The 24,780-nt window shown below is 51.3% G+C and overlaps 1 protein-coding gene across 1 annotated transcript; it reads right to left on the bottom strand.

Moving 5' to 3' along the window:
• Positions 1-11,983: 11,983 nt before the first annotated feature.
• Positions 11,984-19,177, bottom strand: NKX1-1 (NK1 homeobox 1; the record flags this gene model as incomplete). Its single annotated transcript, XM_081005890.1, has 2 exons — positions 11,984-13,359; positions 18,673-19,177. The coding sequence occupies 2 exons, from the start codon at positions 19,175-19,177 to the stop codon at positions 12,521-12,523; spliced, it is 1,344 nt and encodes a 447-aa protein (XP_080862016.1). The 3' UTR covers positions 11,984-12,520.
• Positions 19,178-24,780: the final 5,603 nt, after the last annotated feature.

Genomic DNA, 24,780 nt, shown 5'->3' with positions numbered 1-24,780 from the left:
CTCAAATTTAAACCCAAAGACATGGGGGGACGCTATTGGCTATCTAAATTAATGCAGAGAAAATAGTTCTAAGATGGCAGGCAATAAATGACTTTCTGAGCAGGTTTTTTTCCCTGTTCATCTGATGCTTAGCTGCAATAACAGCAGCCTAAGGGCTTATACACACTTAACTTTCTTTTAAAAAAAATGTTATTGAAACATTTTCATGGATGACAAAAGTGCATATAACACCTCTGTTTTCAAGTCATAAGAGTCCTTTTTACAGGTCAGTTACATTCAATGTGAGACACTTTTGTAGAGGCATTGTGAGGTTGGAGGGGAGATTATTATTATTATACATGCATACATACCCCAGCCACTCTGGGCAGCTCCCAACAGAATATTAAAAACACGATAAAACATCAAACATTAAAAACTTCCCTAAACAGAGCTGCCTTCAGATGTCTTCTAAAAGTCAGATAGCTATTTATTTCCTTGACATCTGATGGGAGGGCGCCACTACTGAGAAGGCCCTCTGCCTGGTTCCCTGTAACCTCACTTCTCGCAGGGAGGGAACCACCAGAAGGACCTCAGAGAGAGAAGTGGGGAGAGAGGAGCCAGGGATAATGATCTTTCATTCTTTTGCATAGTGTATGTGCAGAGTCTTTGTGTCAGCATCACGTGTATAGGTTCTTTCTTTATTTGCCCTCCTCTTCCCAGGCATGGTTCTGCACTTAAAAGCTCCATGTCCCGGTGTTTGCCCTGAGTTTTCCCCATGAAACCTGCTCCCTTTTGCAGGGAAAGCTCCGGAATCATAATTTTTAAAATGGAGACGCTTGGAAACAGAGCTTTAAAGTGCTTTGAAAGAGTGGAGGAAATGTTAAGTGTGGATAAGGCCCTACAGTGTTCACAGCAGTTGAATTAAAGCCCCAGACATCTGGGTTTAAACTGCTAACATCACTTTTATCAGGTTGAGGTTTTTTCCTCACTTGTGCAGATATTTCTTTGCTGGGCTGTGTGAACCATGCTGTCCCGATGGACTTAATATACCGCCCTGCACTAATATTTCAGTCCACCTGGCTTCCATAATTAGTTCAATATTTAACTGTTTGGTCTTCCCCTTGCATTTTGACGGTGTCATTTAATAAAGGGATTAAAGTATTACCAGTGTCTCTCTGAGACTTCACTAAACAGCTATCAACTGGTAATGACCTCAAGTCGCTGCTGGAACGAGTGATGTTCACACCAGTGAAAACTAAGCTGAAAGTCTCCGGGTCTCATTACTAATCCCCCTGAGCTCATCAGTTCATCAGCCGTCATCAGCCCTTCTTCACCTGCTGTCGCTGGGAAAAAGCTCATTTAGGGTGAATCCTACCTTATAATCACTAGCCACTAGGGAAATTGGTCCCTGTTCACCAAGAGCCTTTAAGAACGCTCATCCTATCTCCACCAGCCATGAAGGTGCTGCTTGCAAGCCCTTGGTGCAAATATACCACAGCTGTTTAATTGAGTGAAAGTTGTCAGTCAGCGTAGCCTGTGCAGCCTTCCTAATGTTGCAGGCTGTGACATTAGAACAGCTGAACTGGCACATCTAGAAACCAGTATGGTCTGAGAGGGAGAGGAGAGCAGACACAACCAACCAAGGCCCCCAGACTGGGGACCCCAGGTTCTGGCAGAGAAGGGGTAGCAGTTTGATTAGCCTGCCCAAACTACATCCCTTCCCTCCGACTTTTCCATATATTTCTTTTTTTATAATAATTTTTATTAGTTTTTTTTACACACAGTTTATCATTGTTCAATTCACCTTCAATATAATCATTTCTTACATTTTGACTTCCATCTTTATGTCCGTGACGCTCCTGTTGTAATCCTTTATCTGCTGCCATCACTACCATAATATCTATTATATTGTGACTTACATAACAATCATTTATTTATTCTCTTTCCCTTGCCTGTAGTTTGAATCCTGGTCACAATTTCATAGGACTGTAATTTTTTCTTAAACAGCCTGAAAAGAATCATCACTCTTCGACAAAGTGTTCATCTTTTGGATCTCTTATTTTTGAGGTCAGCTTCACCATCTCTGGATAGTTCGATAACTTTAAAATCCATTCTTCTTTAGTTCGAGCTTCTCCTTCTTTCCACTTCTGCGTATACAGGATTCTGGCTGCGGTAGTAGCATGCATAAACAATTCAACCATTTTTTTTAGGACCTCTGCCCTTATAATCCCCCAAAGAAAAGCTTCGGGCATCTGGGGAATCTTTTTAAATTCATTATGTATCGTTTCCCAGAAGCCTGTCGCTTTTTTTACAAGTCCTCTTTTCCATTATCTTTCTTGAAATGGCTAAAACTTCCTCAACTACATTGACTTACTCAAACGAAAACAAAAAAAACCCATTCTAGAATCATGCAGCCACCGTGCTCCAAATAAGGTTTCTGTGTTTTGTTTTTATGACTTTATTTTTCAGTTTTTTAAAATTCATATAACAAGCAACCCTCATATACCCCACCCCTCTAAAAACGTTTCATGCATACACAATGTAAATGTTAAGTTGTGGGTGAACATATCAAACGACACAGCGATTCTTCAAACAGCTCTTGTTTATTCACAGGCCAGAACAGAACTGAACTGAAGGGTTCGGCCAGCCTGCTTATATAGAGCTCCACTACAATGCAACAGTAACCATTTTCTGTAACTATCCAATCACTGAACGCCACGTTCAATCCCTTATTTGCATATGTGGACCTGAACTATCTACGGTATCCCCCTGCTGGCCCAGGGCGAGAACTTCAGTACATAACAGTAAAGAATACAGTCAAACATACAGAAAGTTGGTAAATTGTTTAGAATTAATTTCATCAACTAGGTGTCTCCTACTGTCCATTTTAAGATTATCCCAAGGTGAACCACGGCAAATAAAGTGCCTCTGGCTTGCAAGGAAACCCTCCCTGGAGCTCAGTGAGGATGTCCTCTCTGGGGTCTTGATAGAGTCTCCTCATGAGCCTGGGGGGTGCTCCCCGCTTCTGGGTTCCCAGTGCCGCACATGTGTGCAGTCGCGCACGGGTAGATGGTGTGCTAGTGGGGAGTTGTCTGTGTGGCATGTAACATAACCAGTCAAATACAACATTTCCTGTTTGCCTAGAGTGGACATGCAGGAGAATGTTGGTCCAGCCAGTTGAACTTCCTGTTACACCTGGTCTGGAGCATCCTTCCTTTGCATGTGACCAGGTAGGTGGGCGTGACCCTTTCAGACCCCACAGAAGGTCCAGTCACACAGCCATCTGCCTCTCTTGAAGCCTTTTCTTCTTTTGGACAGCAGCACAGGGATATACCCACATGGGGTAAATCCACTCCTTCTACTTACTTGTAACTTCAAGCCTAAAGCCCACCTTCAGGGATCAAACTGTGCTCTGATGGTGAGTAAACTTCTTATTGTTACTAATGAACAAGACTGTTGTGTCTTTATTAATTTATTAGGGAATCAAAGGGGTCTTACCGGGAATAATATAACTTTAGAAAGTCTAAGAAAGCCAGTGTGGTGTAGTGGTTAAGAGCGGTAGACTCGTAATCTGGGGAACCGGGTTCTCTTCCCTGCTCCTCCACATGCAGCTGCTGGGTGACCTTGGGCCAGTCACACTTCTTTGAAGTCTCTCAGCCTCACTCACCTCACAGAGCGCTTGTTGTGGGGGAGGAAGGGAAAGGAGAATGTTAGCTGCTTTGAGACTCCTTCGGGTAGTGATAAAGCGGGATATCAAATCCAAACTCTTCCTCTAACGAATCTGCAACTAGCTTCCTGCTGTGTAAAAGGGGGAATGTACTCTGCTGTATGAATAAACTCACTAGCATGAGTTAGAAAGGATAGTATTTAATCAATATATCCTCTCCTGCTACCCACAACATTCATGCAGTCTATATATATATATATCTTTTTTATTGGAAGTGTTTTGTTGCCTAGTTTTATGCCATTTGCCCAATGGATGCTGGGGGCCACTAGGGATATTATATAACAGAAATATTAAAACTTTCCAAGCACATTCCAAGGTTCCAGTTTGAACTAATCTACACACACACACACACACACACACACCCTTCAAATTCTTGCAGGACCACATTTGGTAATTGGTTGTTCCTGTATTGCAACTTCCTTTCTGAACACATCAATAGCTAGTATAACTGTAGATGCCATAACTGTCATAAAAAGAAAAGCAAAAGACAGAAATTATTTGTTGTGAGTTTGGTTGAGGAGTTCATCTGCACAATACCCGAGTCCCTTCTCATTCCTGGACTCCTGGATTCAGCAAGTGTTAAAATCTAATGGAGGATCCTATTATTAAACTAGTTAGTCCAATTTCTTTGTGAGACAAAGTACTAAGTGGCCTAAGTACTGTTGCTGTTAGTATTACTATAGAAGTTGATCTGTGCCAAAGTGCAATTGGGTGGGCTGGCTCCCTCTCCTGGATGGTGCTTATAAATGCCATCTCCAACTCCTCAAAAGATTCCATCAATGGTGTCTCTGAAAAAAATTACACATCATTTGGGAAGAGAGGTGAACTAATGCCAGTGTACTGGAAGAAGCAAAGATCACCAGTGTCGAAGCAATGATTCTTCAAAATCAACTTCATTGGACTGGTCATGTTGTGCGGATGCCTGATGATCGTCTTCCAAAACAACTACTCTACAGTGGTACCTCGGGTTACATACGCTTTAGGTTACATATGCTTCAGGTTACAGACTCCACTAACCCAGAAATAGTACCTCGGGTTAAAAACTTTGCTTCAGGATGAGAACAGAAATCACGTGGAGGCGGCCCCATTAGCTAAAGAGGTGCTTCAGGTTAAGAACAGTTTCAGGTTAAGAACGGACCTCCGGAACGAATTAAGTACGTAACCAGAGGTACCACTGTATTCTGAACTTAAAAATGGAAAGCGTAATGCTGGTGGTCAACAAAAGAGGTTTAAAGACTGTCTCAAGGCAAATCTTTTAAAATGTAGTATAAACACTGACAACTGGGAAACACTGGCCTGCGAGCGCTCCAGTTGGAGAACAGCCTTTACCAAAGGTGTCATGGGCTTTGAAGACACTCGAACTCAGGACGCAAGGGAGAAACGTGCTAGGAGGAAGGCACGCTTGGCAAATCCACACTGTGATCAACTCCTGCCTGGAAATGTCCCCACTGTGGATCCAGAATTAGCTTCCACAGTCACCTATGAATTCACTGTTAAGAACATGTTAATGGAAAACAATCTTACTCAGCTACGAGTGACTGCCAAAGAAGAAAGAAGACTTTGAAGACAAAAGGCGGAGTGTGTGTGAGCTGAGCCAAAAGCAGGCAGAAGCTGGAAGTTATGTTGGAATTCAAAGCCATGGCAATGGGAGAAGCAAGACCTTTTTGGGAGTTAATGCTGTCAGCCGCTCCATCCTAGGCTCAGGTTGTAATGTACACAGTGTAAATAAACCATGTATCCTAAAGACACCACAGTCTCTGCTGTCCCACATTCCAAGGAAACCAAATCTTGGGTAAGTGCCTGGAACTCCTGCAATCTCACACCGCTTGGAGATTGGGTGTGTGTGTGACAATATAGTTCCCTGTAGCAAAATCAAGGGTTTCAAATGCCTGTCTATTCTCAATTCATTTTTTTCAAATGTTGCTATGGTCATTTTCTGGGGGATTCTGTAAGGATGTGAAGCTGCCATATATTGAGTCAAGCTATTGCCTATTTTTTTAGGGACGTGGGTGGCACTGTGGGTTAAACCACAGAGCCTAGGACTTGCTGATAAGAAGGTTGGCGGTTCGAATCCCCGCGACGGGGTGAGCTCCCGTTGCTTGGCCCCTGCTCCTGCCAACCTAGCAGTTTGAAAGCACGTCAAGTGCAAGTAGATAAATAGGTACCACTCTGGCGGGAAGGTAAACGGTGTTTCCGTGCGCTGCTCTGTTCGCCAGAAGCGGCTTAGTCATGCTGGCCACATGACCTGGAAGCTGTATGCCGGCTCCCTCGGCCAATAAAGCAAGATGAGCGCCGCAACCCCAGAGTTGGCCACGACTGGACCTAATGGTCAGGGGTCCCTTTACCTTTACCTTATTGCCTATTTCGACTGCCAGCAACTCTACGGGTTTTTAGCACCCGCTGCTAATGTAAGATGCTTGGGATTTAAGAACCTAAGGTGCATGCAAACCATGGCTTCTAGCTGATGTGGGCTGTTGTTATAGCTATTTTTTATTTCATTTGAACTTCCCAGCAGCCTAACTTACCACGCACAGGAAACTCCATGGATTAGCCTTTTCTCCCTGCACATTATGAATTTTGCTAGTCTCTTAATAGTTCAGATTATAGGCTATGAATCAATAGCAGGGAGCAACAGGCTCTTGTCACTCAAACTATCCATTAGTTGACATCTTCATGGGAGGGGATTTGGCAGGAAGCAGAAGTCAATACTGAGCAAGCCAACAGAATTCTCCATAAACGGGATCAATTGACTATATATCTAAATCTAATATAGTATCCAGAAGAGGGGGAGGGGGAGGCCTCATGTTGATAATGAAGGGGCTGTGGGCAAGTACCGTATTTTTTGCTCTATAAGACTCACTTTTCCCCTCCTAAAAAGTAAGGGGAAATGTGTGTGCGTCTTATGGAGCGAATGCAGGCTGCGCAGCTATCCCAGAAGCCAGAACAGCAAGAGGGACTGCTGCTTTCACTGCACAGTGATCCCTCTTGCTGTTCTGGCTTCTGAGAATCAGAATAGTTTTTTTTTCTTGTTTTCCTCCTCCAAAAACTAGGTGCGTCTTGTGGTCTGGTGCGTCCTATAGAGCGAAAAATACGGTACACGTTTTCACGCCGGAGTAAGAAAAGTTGTACCTGCTAAAAAGCCCTCTTTGCACAACTAACAAAAAGATCAGCATCTGTTGCCCTTTGGTTACCTGGAAATCGGGGGGGGGGGGGATCATGATTAGTAACCGCTTTTGCTAAATGTTGTTCCTTACCCTTTTATCACTACTGCACATTTTCAAGGTCAGCTGACTAAAGGAACACCATGGCTAGAGCTTTAGGCACACTTATTCAAGAGCACGTCCCCCTTGTTGGTGCAATGTGAACAATGGGTTGAATTACACAGTGCTTGGTCTCGTGTCTTGAGTAGCACATCCCCCAAGTCTGGATGTTCTGAGATAAGGGTACCAGGTGCACTGGGTTACCATAGCAACAGAGCAAGGCATGACTCGCTGAGTCCTTCACATCCCCATTGGCTCAGGAATGTAGAGACAGGTATAATAATCTTTTATTATGTCCTGTTGCATATCTATGTCCTGCCACTGCACTGTTGGCTTCTCAGGGTCTGACTCTGAATCTGTGAAAGTCAGAGGACCAGGCTGTGGGTTTTACACAGCAGCATTAACTAGCAGGGTGACAGTGTTAGCAGATCTCTCTGTACATATGTATCTTTACTTCAAAGTCCCGAGGAACTGTATATCGTGTTTAGTTTTTGCCTTGTGTCTGGAAGCAATAAACACTTTGTTATTTCGTCACTTTGAACTGTGTGGGGGAGCAGTTTTCCCCTTAACTGGGGACTCTGGAAGAAGCAGTCTGCCGGGAGCAGGAAATCTCTGAAGTCTCTGCTGGGGCTCCGCATCCTTTGCTGACGCATCACACTGGTTGAGGTGTGGTGAAGTATCAGCTGATTCTCACAAGTCATCAACACCCTGAACACACTGAGATTACCAAGTTAAGATGTACAGCTGAAAGGGTGTGTTATGTGGGATGTGAAACACAGAGCAGTGAAATAGAACATTCCTAGAGTGGACATACAGTAAAAGGGGGGGTCTGGACCAGCCAGTCGGAACTTCCTGTTTCCTCCTCTGCCCAGGTGGGCATGACCTCACCTATGCAGGTAACAAAAGAACACAGGGGATGCAGCCAACTCTCTCTCTGACTCCATTCCTCGAAGAAGCAACATCTTCTTAGTCTGAGAGGCTTCCAGCCAAGAGAGGAAAAAGGAACTATCTCCTTATGGGATAGATTCCAGGTGTATATATTTTGTAACCCAAGTCTGCCTTCTGGGATCCATCTGTGAACAGAATGTGTGTGAGTAAACTCTTTTATACTTTTATACAAGGTGTCATGTCTAATCTTTTTAAGACGGAATAAAGGGGAATTACCAGGAAACTTATTTTAGAGGCTTAAACAAGCCTGGCAAGACGTTATCCACTGTACAAGTTTAAAAAGGGGACTGTTACTCTGCTAAATTGTAGAACTTGTTAACACAAGTTGGGAAGGATATAATTAAACAATATATTCTCTCTTGCCTCCCTGAACATTCCCACACTTTACAGTTGCACTTTGATGGGCACTCACCAACTATATTTTCTGTGGCACTGGCAATGTTTTCTATTAGGGGTGTGTGGTTGCGGATAACTGTTGCACAGCATTGCAAAGGTCCATTGAGAAAACACACACACACACACACACACACACACACACTTCTGCAAAAGGTGCAGGGAAATGTAGGATAACAACAAACTTTTATCTCCCCTGCAGTGAAAAGTGAAGGTTTTGGGGAAAGTGTGTATTGAAAACGAGCATTAAAATAAATAATATAAAATAAATATGGTTCTGTCAGTTTTGGGGAGTAAAAAAGAAGGTAGCTCTTCCTTCCTAAGGATTCCATTCCACCTATCCGAGGTCGGAGGTTTAATACAGGTGAGAGGAAAGTGGCAAACCGGTTCTGCGGTGGAAAGCCACCAGCCCCAACAATAGTGAATAGTAGTTGGTTCACATGGAAATCTGTCGCAAGAGTGCAGGGGAATAATAAAATGAGGAAATTCCTAAAATAAAATCCTAAAATAAAAGGGCAGAAGCAGGAGCAACCAATAAGTAGCATTACTGCAAAAAACAAACAACAACAACAAAACACTCTAATCTTGATGAGATCTGGGCCTTAGTAGGAAAGGAGCCACTGCAGATCTAGGATTGGAGGTGGTAGCCTGGCAGGGATCCCCTTGGCGTTGCAGATCCTCTGGGGCTTGCACGTGTTGCAGGCTCTTGCCCACAGCTAAGGTAACACCAGAAAGGAGGTTTAAATTCCCGGTAGAATCCTTTTCCCGGACCAAGCAGCAGATGGGGACACTGTGCAGCAAGTCAAATCATAAGAACCCAGCCCAAATCTATCCCTCTAAAGCTCTTTCTTCTGTGGGACTTGGAATCCTCAGATAAAGGGTGGTATAGAAACATAATAAATAAAAACATTTGGGTGCTGTATTATGAGCAGATGAAGAACATTTACCAGCCCCTCTTTTCTGCCTTGGCTCTCAGAGCTGCTACAGGGGAAAGTACTGGCTCTCTTGAAATGTGTTTTTGTGCTCATGGGTCGGGGGAGGGCGGAGAGAGGGGGGGGCAGTCAGTTTGGGCCTAGGAGTTGCTGAGGATACAAATACGCGCGTGCACACACTTGAACTGGGGGGGGGGGCTTACTTCTGAGTAGCCACGTAAAGGGTGGGATTCAGCTAAGGAGTCCTGTCAGCTGCTCAACGGGTCCTGCTGGGGCAGCAGCGCCCTCTCTCCTTCCCCAAGCCCCCCCCCGAAATTGGCTGCAGGGGGGCGGGAGAACCCCAGAACAATGCAAGGGGGAGGGGTATTATTATTAATATTATTGCCTTGGGCAAGATAAGATAAGATAAAGCGGCTAAGAAATTTAATAAATAATAAAATTTCAAGGCATGCCCCGCTTGGTTTCGATGCATTGATGCGTTTGTTTGTTTGTTTGTTTGTAGGTCGCTTTGGGTTGCTTTATGGGACGCGGGTGGCGCTGTGGGTTAAACCACAGAGCCTAGGACTTGCCGATCAGAAGGTTGGCGGTTCGAATCCCTGGGTGAGCTCCTGTTGCTCTGTCCCTGCTCCTGCCAACCTAGCAGTTCGAAAGCACGTCAAAGTGCAAGTAGATAAATAGGTACCGCTCCGGCGGGAAGGTAAATGGCGTTTCCGTGCGCTGCTCTGGTTCACTAGAAGCGGCTTAGTCATGCTGGCCACATGACCTCGGCCAATAAAGTGAGATGAGCGCCGCAACCCCAGGGTCGGCCACGACTGGACCCTTTACCTTTAACTTTAAAGTCACAAACAAACAGTTCCCACCCAGCGCTGACGACATAGCACTTGGTGGATTTCCTCCTCCCATTATCCAGTCCTGTTGCCATCCTCCCTAACCAATGGCCACGCTGACCGGCCTGGGGCCGGTGCAACTTTGTATATAGTTTTTTTATAGCCGTGTCTGGATATGTCAGTAGCAGAATTCCGCGTTTTATTAGCGGAATTCTTTGCCTTCCTTCGGCCTTAGCCCTCTTGGTCCCCTAGCCCCGTCACGCGCTCCTCCTGCTCCCTCTGGCGGCCGAGCGCGCCCAGCGCAGACCCAGCCAGCTGCGCGCCCCTCCTCCTTCTCCCTCTCGCTCCTTTTCCATTCCCAGCCGTCGAGGCCGTCTGCGCGAAGCTGTAATTTCTCTGTCAGAAATTATAACTTCCTCGCTCCTCAAGTGTCAGCGGTGGCAGCAAGAGGCTGTCAAAAATGCTCAGCGGAGGAAGCAAACGAGAGGAAGGAGCTAATGGGATTAGAAAGAAGTCGTTTAATTCTGTCACCGCGCGCCAAGGAAGGACCGTCCGTGCCCAAAGGAAAGCCCTGTCACCTGAACGCCAGGAGCCATCGGGGACCCCTCGGCCGCCCCCTCCGGCCCCGGGGCTAGCAGGACTAACGCTGCCCAGCCGGCCCCCTGCAAAACGCGGCGGGGTTTTGCGCCTCGCCAGCCGGAATCTTGCGCGCCGTCGAAAACGCGCCGGCAGCTGGAGGGCGCAGGAATGCAGCCCGCGAGAGACGTTTTCCCCCATTGCAAGCTAAAAACAACCGCACCTCGCAAGTCCAAAGGCTAACATTGCCAAACTGTGGGGATCGGGAAGGGAATGCAAAGTGCCCCCCTCGGCCTGGCTGCAAAACCTACTGACCTGGGTTGAACTCCGTCCTGCGCGCCTCCCGACGCGCCACAGCGCTGCGGAAGATAAGCCAAATATTTCTGGCTTTTAATAAATAGCTTAAATGACAAATCATTATTATTGATAATATGCATCATCTCGTTTGACTTCTAAATTACACCGGCTACTGAGAGGGAAAGCGGAGTTTTTTTGTTTTTGGCGTGGTGGGGGTAGGAATGGGAAATGAAAAAGCTCCCGAAACGCAGCTTGTTTTAAGGAGGGGGAAACCAAATATTGGCTAAGAAACTGATTACATATTTTATGTACACAAATAATGGCAGTATTGGTACATTTAAAAAAACAGCCAAAATACAACCACGACCGGTTTATTACACTTATTTAATCCCAACACATTATATTCGCTGTCTTTGGAAACTACCAAGAGAAGAACCTTTACACGCACACACGAATTATTGGAGAGGGGCCAGGGAATAAACGATGGGAAATAACGTCCACACAGAAAAAAGTCTACATGCGGAATATGTTTCTCTCCAAACCAGAAACGCTGGAGGTGTTGGGGAAGACGCGGCAGCCTTTTCGGTGGCTTTGGGCTTATTTGAAAACTAGAAACATTAAAGGCAGCCGGATCCAGGTACGGTTAAGCGGCCTGCACGGTTGCAATGGGAAAGCGGAGCGCGCGCCTTGAAATCTTCCGGAAATCACAAGGGGCGGGGGACTAAGAACTGCTTAACTTTGGCTGGATCGTAAGTGACCTAGATTATTTGCTTCTTCTGTCAGCGCCAACTAACTCTGGCGATGACCGCAGTGTTTTTTCTCTTTTTCTTTCTTTTTTTTTAAAAAAAGGTTAAAAACAGTCGCTCAGGCAGAACAAAGTCGACTAAATCAATTCTTTATTGATTTAGATTTCCAGCAAAGTGCTTTCTATACCTTTTGGATCAATGTTTCCTGCGCACTTTATACACAAATTATAAAGTTAAAATTTGTATAACATCCAGAAATATACATAGTTGACTGATGTTACAAAAAAAGCTTGTCTCTTTCTCCCTCGGTTTTTTTTTTTTTAACGCATTTCCGGTAAGACAGCCCCTTCGGTTTTCAATTTTTAAACTCCCTCCTCCCAGTTCCTCGTCCTTTTTGAAAAACAGCGACGCTGAAGTGCGTAAAAGCGCGGCGTCCCGAGGGCGGAGAGCGCCTCATTTCTTCGACGGCGCCTAGAAGGGACGCCGCGCCCCGATTCACCCTGAGAGTCTGCGGGACAGAGGCATCTCGGACAAGGGGCGGTGGAGGAGGAGAAAGGGGACCCGGGCAAAGACGGGGCAGCGAGCATTATTTACATGGAGAGACCGAGGCGGCCTCCTTCGGCCTCTGCTCAGTTTGTCCCGCAGCTCAGAGCAACGTGACGGCTGCCCGCAGGCGAGAATCGTCCGTGGACCAGGCGCCAGGACACCTATCCTTTTCGCTCCGTCGGGTGGACGCGGGGACCGTAGGCCGGGGAGCGAGGCTGCCTCGGCCCGGCCCCGCGCAAGTCTCCTGCTCCGCAAGGGCTGGTGGCAGCGGCGGGGCCCCGTCGGTCCCTCAGAGGTGCGGCGTGTAGAAGGCGGGCGCGCCGTAGGTTTGCGAGCCCAGCACGAAGGGCGAGAGGACGGCGGGGCTGGGCAGGAAGGGCAGCTGGGCTGCGCACACCAGCCCGCCGGCCGGGTGGCTGCCGTAGGCGCCCGGCGGGCCGTGCATGGCCAGGCCGTGGCCCCCCATGGGGGGTGAATGGCTGAGGGGGCTTAGCGCGCCGGGCAGGCCTCCACCGCCGCCCCCCACGCCACCGCCGCCGCCCGTCGGGGCGCTGGTGTCTGCGCCGGGGTTCTGCTTCTTCCACTTGGTGCGCCGATTCTGGAACCAGATCTTGACCTGCGTCTCGGTGAGGCTGAGGGACAGCGCCAAGTTGAGACGCTCGCACACCGACAGGTACCGCGTGGCCTTGAACTTGTTCTCCAGGGCCACCAGCTGCTCGTACGTGAACGCTGTCCGCGCCCTGCGGGGCTTGCCCGACTTGGAATCCGAGCCCGGGCGCTTGCGCTTGGCTTTGCCCGACGGCGCGGACGCCGCCGACGCTGCTTGCTGGCCCTGCGCCTGGGCCTGAGGCTGCGGCGGCTGCCCTCCGGAGGCGCCTCCGGGCTGCTGAGGCGGCGGGGGCGGCGGGTGAGCCCCGAGGTCGTCCGCTGCGAGGCTGCCGCCGCCTCCCGCCTCGAGGGCGCCCCCCTCGCTGTGGCTGCTGCTCTCCTCGCTGCACAGCTCCTCTTCCTCCTCGTCCTCTTCCTCCTCGTCCTCCTCCTCGTCGGGGGCTTCGCTGCCCGCGCAGGGGCTCCTCCGCTTGCTCGGATCCAGCTCGGCCTCCTCGCTCCGGTACAGCTCGCCGGTCTCTGCACACAAGGAAAGAGAGTGAGCCGGGCGGGCTCCTGCGGCCATCCTCGCCCCCACCCCTCCACGCGCAAAGCATACATACAGCCCGGCCGGGCCCGGGTGGCCGGCCCAGAGCCGGGCCGGGTCCTCGCCCCCAGGACAGCAGCGCCAGGCGCAGCCCGTCGAACACGAGAAAGGAGGAGACATTCCTTTGCCAGCCATCCCGTCTTGGGCACATTTCGCCACCCGCACAACCGAAGTCTCTCGGTTCTAGTTTGCTCATCCTATTCCTCCCCCCATAAGTTCCTCAGACTACAGTTCTGTAAACATACGTGGATCTGCGGTTCTACCCTAGTAGGGGTCAGAAATGTGTCGTTCAAAAGCGAGGCGCGTCTACTTAGCCACTTTTTCATTATTCGTGATCCTGATGGTGGGCATTGGTGTCCGCACCGCGGAGGGGGCCGTCTCTCCTTCCCCCACCTTAATACTCCAGATTCCCACTTTTCATTTAAAAAAGAAATTTTCTAGTAGCCATTCTCATTTGTTTCGTGAGAAACTTGCCTCCCTGCCCGGCCTGCTCTCGGTGCTTTAAGAATTAAGTTGTATCAGGGACCGAGATCTAGAAAAGCAGAGCGAGCCAATGAAACAAACAGAAGGCGAGACTCTTGGTCTTTTATAAAACCTTTTCTGCTGGTCTTCGCTGGCAGGAAAAAAAAAAGATTGCTGCCCCACAGGAAAACAACTCGGGGGTCTGGAATTTTGGTTTAGCTTTAATTAGGGTAGTATTGTTTACTGATAAATTTATTCATAATAAAAGCGTGTCAGCCAAGGTAACAGCCAAGACGGGAGCTCATAATATTTCTAACTTGGGTCTTTTTTCATACCAAAAAAAATTGTGATTTTCTTCATTCTGTTAATACCAATGCGCATAAAATCCTCCATGTTTCTGCCATATTGCAGGGGACAGGAGGGTGCCTGCGAAATTGAGGGGTCTCGCCAGCGCTGCAAAGTAACCTAGTGTCGTTATACCCATTTTGCTGAAGTACTTTAGGACAGCCCTAAAGTATAGCTCAGTGTTGTTAACCTGGTATTTGGGTCGTGTGCTTTTGTTGTGTTTTGTTTTGTTTTAAAGATAAATGCAGCGGGCTGTGAAGTTGATTGTCAGAGCAATGCAATTAATAAAGGCTGGAAGGAAGTAAATGGAGTCAGGGAAATAATTCAGGTGGTCAGTGGTGAACGGACAGAGAGTGGTCTGGACGCCAAGTCCACCTAGTGGGCAGCAGACCTGGAGCACCAGTTCTCAGAGACCAGGTCTGTCCAGGCGTCACCGCTGAAGACCTGCTCTCTGGTGCAAGTTAGCTTTGTCTATTTGTTTTTAGTTTTTACTTCCTTCGCCCCCTTCAGAAAAATAACTGTGAATGCCCCCTTTACTCAAAGCAAGGAATGGTTAGTTGGTTGGTTGTAAGTCACTTTGGGTTACCTTGGGCAAGATAAAACTACTTCAAAATTATTATTATTATTATTATTATTATTATTATTATTATTAGTCCCACCCTCTACACGCCTTACTCCCACTCCTTGTCCGCAACTTGCGGCCTTGAAAGTTCGGGGAGTGGCAGATGAAGAAGCAGAAGCGGGGCCCGGGTGTGAGGTCAGCTCGTCCAAGCCATCGGAGGGGCAACCGGGGAGGCCCGCTGGCCGGAGGCTCTGTTTGGAAAGGCGAAACTTGAGCGCGGCAGAGGCCTTTGGACGCGGCCTGAAGGTGGGTGGCGTCGCCTTTGAGCCCCGGGACCTGTTTGTTGAATGCTCTGCCGCTGCAATTTAGGATAATGCTGGCGGGGAGAGGGAGGGGGCTGGCGGGGGGGGCGACACCAGGAGCTTCCTCCTTCGCGGCAGGCCGCCAGGCGATGGTCGCCTCTGTTGTTTTGGGGGTCTGATCGCGCGCGTCCAGAGCCATCCAGGGGGCCCGGAAGCGGGGGCCTGCGAGTCGCGCTGGGAAGCGCCCAGAGGACCCCCAGAAGGGGAGACCAGGCCCAGGGGGAGGTTTCACTCCCCTGCTTTGAACCGCCAAACCACAAAACTCCGGGTCCCCCTTAAGTACCCAAAGCGTGTGTTCCCTGGCATGGCTTGGAGATGGGACGCCTGGGGTGACTTCGTAGGCTGCTGGCATCTTGCACTATAGACTTCAGATTATCAGTCGACGGAAAGAAGACGTTGTTTTGGCTTCCTAAAAGTACTGCCCTGCCAGGAACGCGCGGGCTCAACTTGGAGGACGAAACTCCAACTAAATAATATTTTTTTATTTTTTAAAAAAGCTTAATGATTATAAAAATAATAAGCACGATCTCATTGGTCAAAGGATCGGTGCCCTTCGCTTGCTGCCTTGCAGCCTGCGCAAATCGAAGCCGGAGAAGCCGGGAGCGGACCGCGGGGGAAGCCCGGAGAAACGCTTCTCTCCAGCCAGCTGAGCTGGGCGAATGGCCGGCACTCCGTCCCGCAACACCCAGATTTCGTGGAAATAATGGCCCCCTCATTCCCTACTGAAAATGACTTGTTGAAGGCAGGCAGAACACATGCAGTTCATGGCCTGATTTTTAAAAAGCTTGCTGTTGTTCTTTGTTTTTTAAAAAAAGGTCAGAAAGTGCCCTTCATCCGAATGGAGCCGGAGAAGCAAGCAGTACGTCGCTCAGTTCCCATCAAAGCTTTGTCTCTCCGTTATTTGCTTATTCGTTTTTTTTGTTTTTGTTTTTTTGGTTATCCCCTGGAAGAAGGATTTAATTGGACCAAATACTTGTATCGATTGCTAGAGCAGATCCAAACTTAATTAAACCAATTCTGTGTAATGTACAAAGCAGTTAGCGGTCACTTAATTTGTTTGGGGTTATATATTAATCGCCAATTAATGGGACTCGGGCGAGAGTCGGGCTCTTGCCGGTGCCCCCAGACCTCCCCAGTGTTTTGCTTTCGCCGACGAGGCAAATGAGCGAAGAAGAAAATCTCACTTTTCGGAAGCGAGCAGCTCCCGGGTGGCAAAACGCGGCCTGGGGATGGTTTGTTTGTTTGGTTTTAAAAGCCTTAAATCGCCAAGACCCCCCAAACTTCTCAGGGAAGTTCGCGCACTTAAATTATTGGAGGAAACATGAAATCCAGGATACAAGGCTTGGGCGTAAAATACACAGATTTCCCTCCTGTGCAATATCGACCTCCTTTAAACCAGAACTAATTGTACAGCGGATCTCAAATTTGGCTCGGTGTAAACGAATTTATAGATAAATTGTTTAACGCCGGCTGTTGCTGGATCCTCGCCGGACAAAAGAAACCACAACCTCATTTCTGAAGTGGGGAGTTGTCGGACAATCGAGCTTTCCAAAGCTTCGCTTGTCGCCTCCCCGGGGAAAGGGGCAGAAACTCCAGCGCGCGATCGGGAAATTTGAAGCTCAGTGAAAGTTTAGGCAAACTGGTTTGATTTTGCAAAGCCTCTGGATGTGTGCGGCATTTCTTGCGCGTGGGCATTTCTTGCCACAAAACTGTATCCTTTCGGGGAGCTTCGGTAGGAGGCTTTCCGACTGCGCCCCAAAGTTTTGCCTAGAAGAAAAGTGCGAGCGCAGCAGTCTCGCCGATCGAGGTTCCCAAACTCCTCGAAGTCCCTCTCCTGCCCCACCACGCCCTTAGGATCTGGCCCCAGGAGGGGGGGTCCAGACGGGCCCTGGCACTGGGAGTAGGAGAGCTGGGCCTCCGCGCCTCCTGGCCAGGAGTGTTTGGGATACCCGCGGCCCCGATCAACCCGAGGACCCCTCTGGGCTCCCTGGCCAAGTGGCTGGAAGCCGGAGTGTCCCGGAGCGCGGGGCTCAAGAGTAGACGCAGGCCTTGGAGACTGGATGCGAACCGCGGGGCAGGGAGTTGCGCGCCTGCTGACTTTGCGCAGGCCTCCGGCGGCTCGCGCTTCCCGGGGATGTGGCCGGCTCTGCTGGCGGCAGAGACCAGCCCGGCTTCGGAGCGGAGCTTCTTCCAGCACCCCGGGCCCCCCCGGTCCCACGCAGGGGTGTCCCAGCCTAGGAACCGGAGGGGAGCAAGGGCGAGGGAGGGGGCGTCGGGAGCCTAGCAGGGACCCGGGGAGGCAAAAGCAATCTGGCGCCCGGGTCGAACGCCCTTCCCGGTCGATAGGCAGCCCTAATAAGTGTAATAGGTTTTAATCGAGTAATTATCCGAATTTTGACCCTATAATTTAGATGTTAGGCGAGAGTTTGCAAGGTGCTTGAAAGAGATATGCACAATTCGATAATAGGATATCGACCCGCTCAGTCCTACACGCCACTCTGGGGCGATTTCCCCCATTATGCAGCCTCTTTACGCTGCTAAGCACATTTTACTTTAAATGTAATCGAAGGAATTTAATTGTTTTTCCAGAGATAACCAGCATTTTGTCACAATTAGTCTGATTTGTCCTTAAAAAAAGCTAAAGAGGGAGGGAGAGAGAGAAAATTGAATCTGTCGCCGGGAGCAAAAAGCCAGCTCTGTGCTTGTGTGTGTGTGTGTGTGTGTGTGTGTGTGTGTTTTTAAAAAGAACATCCCTGGACCTTAAAGGCACATTTTACCCCGAAAAAGGTTAACCTGGGGAACCAGAACCCGCGCAGGAAAGGCGGCGGTTGCGGTTCTGAAGCAGTTGGAGGGCTCTGGCAGGCTTCCCGCTAACGCCAGCCGCTCTCCAGTGGGCCAGGCGGTTGTCGGGGCTGCCTCCCACTCAAAAGGGGACTTGGCTGCGTGGTGCCATCTCTTGAGAACCTAGCCGGCCACCTGGAGTTGCAGGATGCTGCCTGGCTTGCCCGTTCCCTTCAGCCTGAGTCCAAGAAAGCGGCTCGCCGAGTCTGCCCTGGCCTTAAAGCTGAGGAGCGCACAAAGCAGGCATCTTCCAGCGCGGGAGCGCCGGCCCGGGCCCCTTCCTCTCCGGCAAGAGAGATTCTCCAGGCAGAGAAAGGAGGCTTCTTCCTCCTTTCCCAGGCTCCCTCTCCCTCTGCCTAGCATGGGAACCTGGAGGGCGAGTTCCCCACTTGGTGGCATTGCCTGGCACAAAACTTTGGGCGCGACTGACCGGGATGAGTTCCGCCAAGCCCTCCCTTCCCCTCTCTTCAGAGGGCCTCGGGGGCTTGCCCGCTCTCCTGAGTGCCTCTGCTCCCCTTGGCTGGCCCGCAACAACAGAGGAACGCCTCCTGCGCGGACACAGAAGTGGCGGACAAGTCAATGCAGGCGATTAGACGGGACCCCCTGGCTGCTGCTGCTGCTGCTGCGGGGTCGGGGTTGCCAGGAAGGCGGCGAGGGCGGCCCGTGGTACTTACTGCGCAGGTCGGCCGCGGACTTTCTCCTGGCTGCCTGGAAGTCGTCAGCCAGAGCCTTGGCATCCGCGCCCGCCTCGTCCAGCTTCTCCTCGCTCACCAGCGTGTACTCTCCGCCGGCCGCGGCTTTGTAGAGCACGGCGCAGTGCCTGCGGCTCTTGCTGTTGAATTTGTTGGGGTCCAGGATGTCCAGGACCGAGAAGGAGGTGGTTCTGTGCACCACGGGCAAGGCGCCGCCCGCCCCTTCGGGCCCGGCCGTGTTGTTGGCGTTCTCGCTGCCCTGCCTGTCCCTGCTGACGGGGCACGAGTAGACCGGCGGCAGGTCGCTGCTGGGCGTCAGGCGCTGCTCCGCCGGCCCGTCCATGCTGTCCCCCCTCGGCCAGCTGCACGACCCGGGCTCCCCCAAGAGGCACTCCGGAGGGCTCGCTGCCGCCGCCGCCACCGCCGCCGCCGCTGCAGCCGGAATAGAGACGTCACCCACCTGAGCCTTGTCTCGCCTCACGTTCATGACTCCTCACAGAGCAGCCCTCCCCCCTCCACCGCCCTCCCCCTCCGGATGACTTCCTTCTGCAAACTTCGCCTGGAAACACCCCCTCCGGAGGAGGAGGAGGAGGAGGAACTTGGCAGAGAAAGCGAGGCGCGGAGAGTGTGTGTGCGCGTCTGTGCGCTCCGCTCCAAAAGGTCCCTGCGCTGCTGCGGCTTCTGACCCCCGCCCCTCCTCTCTGGGGGGCAGCCTAGACATTTATCCCACCCTCCTTTCCCGCAGGAGGGGGGGGGGGGGGCTTCGTTATGCATTCATATTTAGCACCCGGTGGTAATTGGCTGCAAATTAATCCCTTGCCCAGAACGGCCAGCAACCTTCGTCCCAGAGGAGCGCGCAGGAGGGTGGAGAGGGGGCGGCCGGGAGGGTGAAGGATAGCGGCGCTGCCGGAGATATACTTCGCTGTCAGCTCGGTTTCAGCGCCCTCCACTCATCTGGAAAGCATCTAAATAGCCTTATTTGGCGAGGTGGGAGGAGAAGGAGGCGCTCGCTTTGAAATAATTGCGGGATCCGCCGAAACGCCGCGCTTGGGCTCAGCGACTGGAGAGGCTGCTTTCCACCCCGAGGCGCAAATTGCGCGCAAAAGTCACTCGCTCCCAGTCCCACGGTGGGTCTTTACCATCGCCGCCCTCCAGATCCGCCCATAAGTAGCAGCACTTACTCACGAACAAGGACACACTGACGTTCAGAAGAACTACAGATACGTGGGAAGCTCGGGACCTTTTCACAGGAGGGTGGAGGGACGCCAAACGGATTATCCGGCCCTCTTAGCGCAAGGAAACCCCTCGAATTCCACATTCAGGTTCCCCTCCTGACCCTGTTCTGGAATTAGTGAGAGAGGGGATTGCCCAGGAGCAAAGAGCCCGAGCCAGAAAGACCTGGGATGCCAAGACCTCCTGCAGAGCAGTGTGGGGAGGGCGGCGGCATTCGAACTCCCCACCCAATAATTTGCACTGGAACATACAATAAAAAGAACAGGACTTTTCAGCCCATGGGGTGGGTAGGGGAAAATGCAATTCCTTTGCTATCTGGAAATTTCTGCAATTTGCTTCTTTGAGGGCGTTAATTCTGTTCTTGTTTTGGATGTCTAGATCACGGCGGCTTGAATTAGCTGCCAAAAGAAAGGCCGGGACTAGAGACAGAATAAACGAAAAATTAGGGGGGTGGGTTTTTTTCCCCTTTTCCTTTTTTTCTTTTTTGCCTTTGAGTCTAGTGACACATACAAGGGCAGGTCTTTTGCAATTACCGCGAGCAATGATCCTTTGGAAAGCAGAAATTAAAACTTGGAAGGAATAATGGGTAAAGCAATCAGCTGTAATTTTGGTCGGGCTCGGACATGATTAGCCCATCAGTGGGCCGGGCCCAGGGGAGTCCCTGCAGGCAGGAGAGCCGGCGCGGCGCGGCTCTTTCTGGACACCTAGCTCACCGGGTATCCGAGGGAGGCCTTTCTTCTTTTTTACTTGGAGCCCCCCACCCCCACCCCCGGCTCAAGAAGGGTCCTTTAGGACTTAGTAATATTTAGGACGCGTGGGGAAAACTCGTCCCGCATGATCTCCATCCACCCCTCTTACACATCTTGGCCACTTTGGGCGAGCAATTAATTGCGCATTAATCCGACGCAAAGCCCCCCAGGGGAAGAACCAACGCCGGATTTCTGTCTTTGCTGACAGGCCCCAGAGGGACCTTCTGGAAGCGGGGAGCCGCCTCCTGGGCCTCCTGCCTCCACCTCCCCCCCCCCCAAGCCTGGCAGGAGGAAGGAGCCAGGCGCGCGCAAGGAAGGCCTTCCATTGCTCCTAATCACAATTGATTGTCAATTAGAGGCTCATTTGCGCAATCTCCATCCATCTGCCATCTCCGGTTATCTGTTCTCGGGAAAGTTGGCGCTGATTCTGGGGGCCTCGACGAGCTGTGGCAGGCAATAATATCTCCGTTCTTGCTCGGGTCGGGTCTCAGCCTCATCCCCGGCCACAGGCGGGGCAGGAGCCAGGCGGCCACAACCTTTTCCTTTCCGTTTCTCGGAGGCAGGAGGGGAAGGCAGCCCGAAGCAGGGACAAGACTCTCCTGCTCTCCTCCCGCTTGCGCGGTATGGGCGGTCGCAGGTGGCACCGGATCAGAGGGTCCCTGGCTTGGGGGCGCTCCTCTCGGACATCCCTTTCCCGCAGGCACGTCTGGGCCCTGCTGGCCCCGGAGGGCAACCCCAACTGCCTCCCCCCCCACGGCCTCTTGGGCGAGGCAGCAGCTTGTCTTGTCTTTGAGCTGCCTTAGGAGCGATGCCCTCGGGGGGCGCCGCGTTGTAAGGCAGGTGGGTGGGCAGGAGAGAGCCGGGGAAAAGAAACTGCGGCAACCGAGGGGGATCTTGGCCGAGCTCGTGGGACTCGCGGGTGCCCCGGGGCTTTTCAAGCGAGGCCCAGACGAGCGTCGAGCCGGCCACCGCTTGGTTCTCTGCCCCGAGGGCTGCCCAAGCGACGGGAGACCGAAAGTCTTTTCATGCCCCTTCCGCCGACCCCCTCCCCATCCCCGCAGCCGGTTCCGCGTCCCGCTCCGGAGTTTCAGCGCCAAACTTCCTTTTTAATTAGATCTTCCCAAGTCCAGTCAACAAATGAACCTTTTCTTTTCCTCCATTCATCATCGCCCTGCAGCGGCGCAGGCAGATCTCAGGGTAATTAAGGACATTTATCGTGGTGGTAAAACAGTTTAGCAGCCCTTGTTATATTGGGAAGGTCACTTTGATGGATTTACACGGGGTGGGGGGAAACTGGGCAGAAGGGGGGGTGTGTGCTCATCCCCCCTCCTCCGAGCCGCGAGCATTGATCAGAAACGTGTGCCGAGAGCACGGAAAGGTCATCGCGGGGGAAGGAGACACGCGCCCAGGCTCCGGGCGGGGGGGGGGGTGCTGTCCTGCGCGCCCTGCACCCCAAGGTGCTCAGAGCGTGGGAGACGCGGGCGGGGAGGGAAGGCGTCTCTTCCCAAACCGGCCAATTAATTAATTAACGAATTTAAACCCGTGCCTTCAACGCCATTTCCGACGGGAAAAGGCGAGAGCACCCCGTCGCGCGTTCGCCCTTTGTCCTGTCTTGGCTGCACTTATTTGGAGCGCCGCGTAAAGAAGCGATTCTCTTTCTTCCTCGAGGCCGCCATCATTTCCCGAGAGCGCAGAGACGGCCAATATGATGAGGACTGTGTACTGGCGAGAAGAGCACAGCCAGGCGGGTCATTTTGCCCCAGAAGAACCACCAGACGCTTTCAGTTCTGCTTGAACTCCTCCCCCCCCCCAACACACACTTTGCAAAAGGCAGAGACATTTCCACTGGTGAAATCAGAAGTCACAACAGAAAGACAAGCAGCTTTTACACCAACAGCGCGACGACCAGGTTTTGCTTAAAGAGCATCGCTTGCACCCTATGGCACTCGGGGGCTGCCCCGTTTTTATTCTCGCCACTCACTCGGGGTAGCTTCAACCGGAGGAGCGCCCGGTTGCAAAGCTCAGCTGAGCTTGTCAGTTCTTTGGTGCAACTCACGTGCTGCAATTAAGTCTTAGAATTGGAGAGTTGGGTGGGACCCTGAGGGTCATCTAGCCCAACCCCCTTCAGCGCAGGAATCTCAGCTAAAGCACCCATGGCAGAGGGCCATCCAATCTCTGCGTAAAAACCTCCAAGGAAGGAGAGTCCACAGCCCCCCGAGGGGGAGTCCGCTCCTCTGTCGAACAGCTCGAAGTATCTGCAGCTGAGAGAAGGGCATAGGCTTGCTTTCTTTATCCCTGACTTTCAGTCCCTTTTAGGAGTCATTGTGCTGAGTTGTAATAGACTGGTAGCTCCTAGAGGGCAGGGACCATTTTTTGGGCACTTTGAAAATCTCCAGGCACAGTGATGTAACCATGATTGCTTGGGCCAGATCCAACATCAACGGTTAAACAACGTTTCAATCCTGAGAGTCTTTCCTCAGGGAAAACGAATCTGGAACTAAGCGAATGAAAGAGCAGCAGACTGCTGCTGTCCAGCACCGGTCCTAATCGCAAACCTGAATATTATTGTTCTTCCATTGGCTTTGCTGCTGATTCACTTCCCCCGAGGAAGGAATTTCGTGTTGGGAACGCGTCGGGAATTGGCAGCAAAAAAATTAAGCTGCGTCCGTTTGGTTTCTGCTTGCCTCGTGGTTCCACACTCCCCCCTTTCGTAAATATGCAAGCTAGCCCGGCCCCCTAGGCAGTCTCTAAATAGGCTGGGTTGGAAAGGACTTCTTGCTCTTGTCCGTTTGGGGAGGATCGAGTCCCTTTGAAAAGCAGCACCGTCCCGGGACACCACAGGCAAACCTCTGCGCGTGCAAGGAGCTAAACTTTTCGTGGGTACTTTTCCATTCTGGAGAGGGGAGGAGTCCCCACCTCGCTGAGTCCCAGACACTTTGTGGCTCAAGATAGAGAATGAGGTCTGGCTACTGGAGTTTTTTTTAATTGCTCGCAGGTTCTTATAAAACTCTCAGCAGTGGCAAAACCAGCTGATTCTCCTCGTCCCCACTTTTTTTGCCCCCGTGAATTAGGGCACAGGCCTTCGCTCCGGACATAACCAAGCGGTATATATATATATATATATGGCACCCAACGAGATGAGCTCCATGTTGTTTGGGTTTCTCCCACTTCCTGAAATGACGCGAGCAGAGATTGTTTTCACGATAAAGGTTAAAAATTATTTAAATTGCTAATCAAGCCCCAGTCAAAGAGACATTAATTCTCCCCAACAAATGGAATGGGGGTAGGTGGGAGGGAAGGAAGCTATGGAGCTGATCTTGCCCTCTATCAATACATTGTCAGCTCTTCATCCTGGAAGATTTAAAAGCTCAGGGGATTTTCAGGTTAGGCTAGTAATGAGCTTAATTGAGGTTAATGCTTCCTGCACATCTCCTTGATTATTAAATTAATATTATCACACGCATGAATCATAATTAGAAGTTTAAATAATGCTCCGGGAAATCCTCCGAGGACCTATTAAAACGGGGGTATCCCCCCCCTTCTCGCTGGTTTCCCGGGGAAAGAGGCGCGCACTGGCAGCTGGGCTTGCGGGATCCAGGGGTGCTGCGCTCGGGGATGGGGCCTGGGAACCTCGCGCGCGCGCAGATGAAACTCTTCCCCGCCAGCCCACCCTCGCGGACCCTGCTAGTGCCTGCTTCTCCCATGACGTCTGGGCCAGCGGCGTAGCGTGAGTTGTCAACACCCGGGGCAAGGCAAGTAATTTGCGCCCCCTAACCCGGGGCAAGGCAAGTAATTTGCGCCCCCCCCCAACCCCTAACCTGCCGATCTGAGTCGAGTTGCTGCTGGCGCTGCCGCCCAAACCACGCCGCTTGCCCGGAGGAGGAGGGGGGCAGAGAGGCGAGGAAAATGCAACATGGCCCAGCAGCTGCAGCAGCAGCAGCGGAGGCGGGGCTGTGAGGAGGGGCTGCCTGGCACGTCCTCCGCGGCCCTGACGCGCGGGGCTGAGAGCCGCTGCCTGCCGGACGCCTTCAGCCCGGGCGCGCGCACAGCTCGTCGGTTCCACGAGACATGGGGCTCTGCTACAGCCTGCGCCCGAGGCTCTTCGGCG

The sequence above is a fragment of the Podarcis pityusensis genome (genome assembly GCF_964106645.2).
Source record: "Podarcis pityusensis genome assembly, chromosome: 5".
In the NCBI taxonomy this organism is placed as follows: domain Eukaryota; kingdom Metazoa; phylum Chordata; class Lepidosauria; order Squamata; family Lacertidae; genus Podarcis; species Podarcis pityusensis.
Note: the sequence above shows the minus strand (reverse complement) of the source record. Positions and strands in the feature narration are given on the sequence as shown.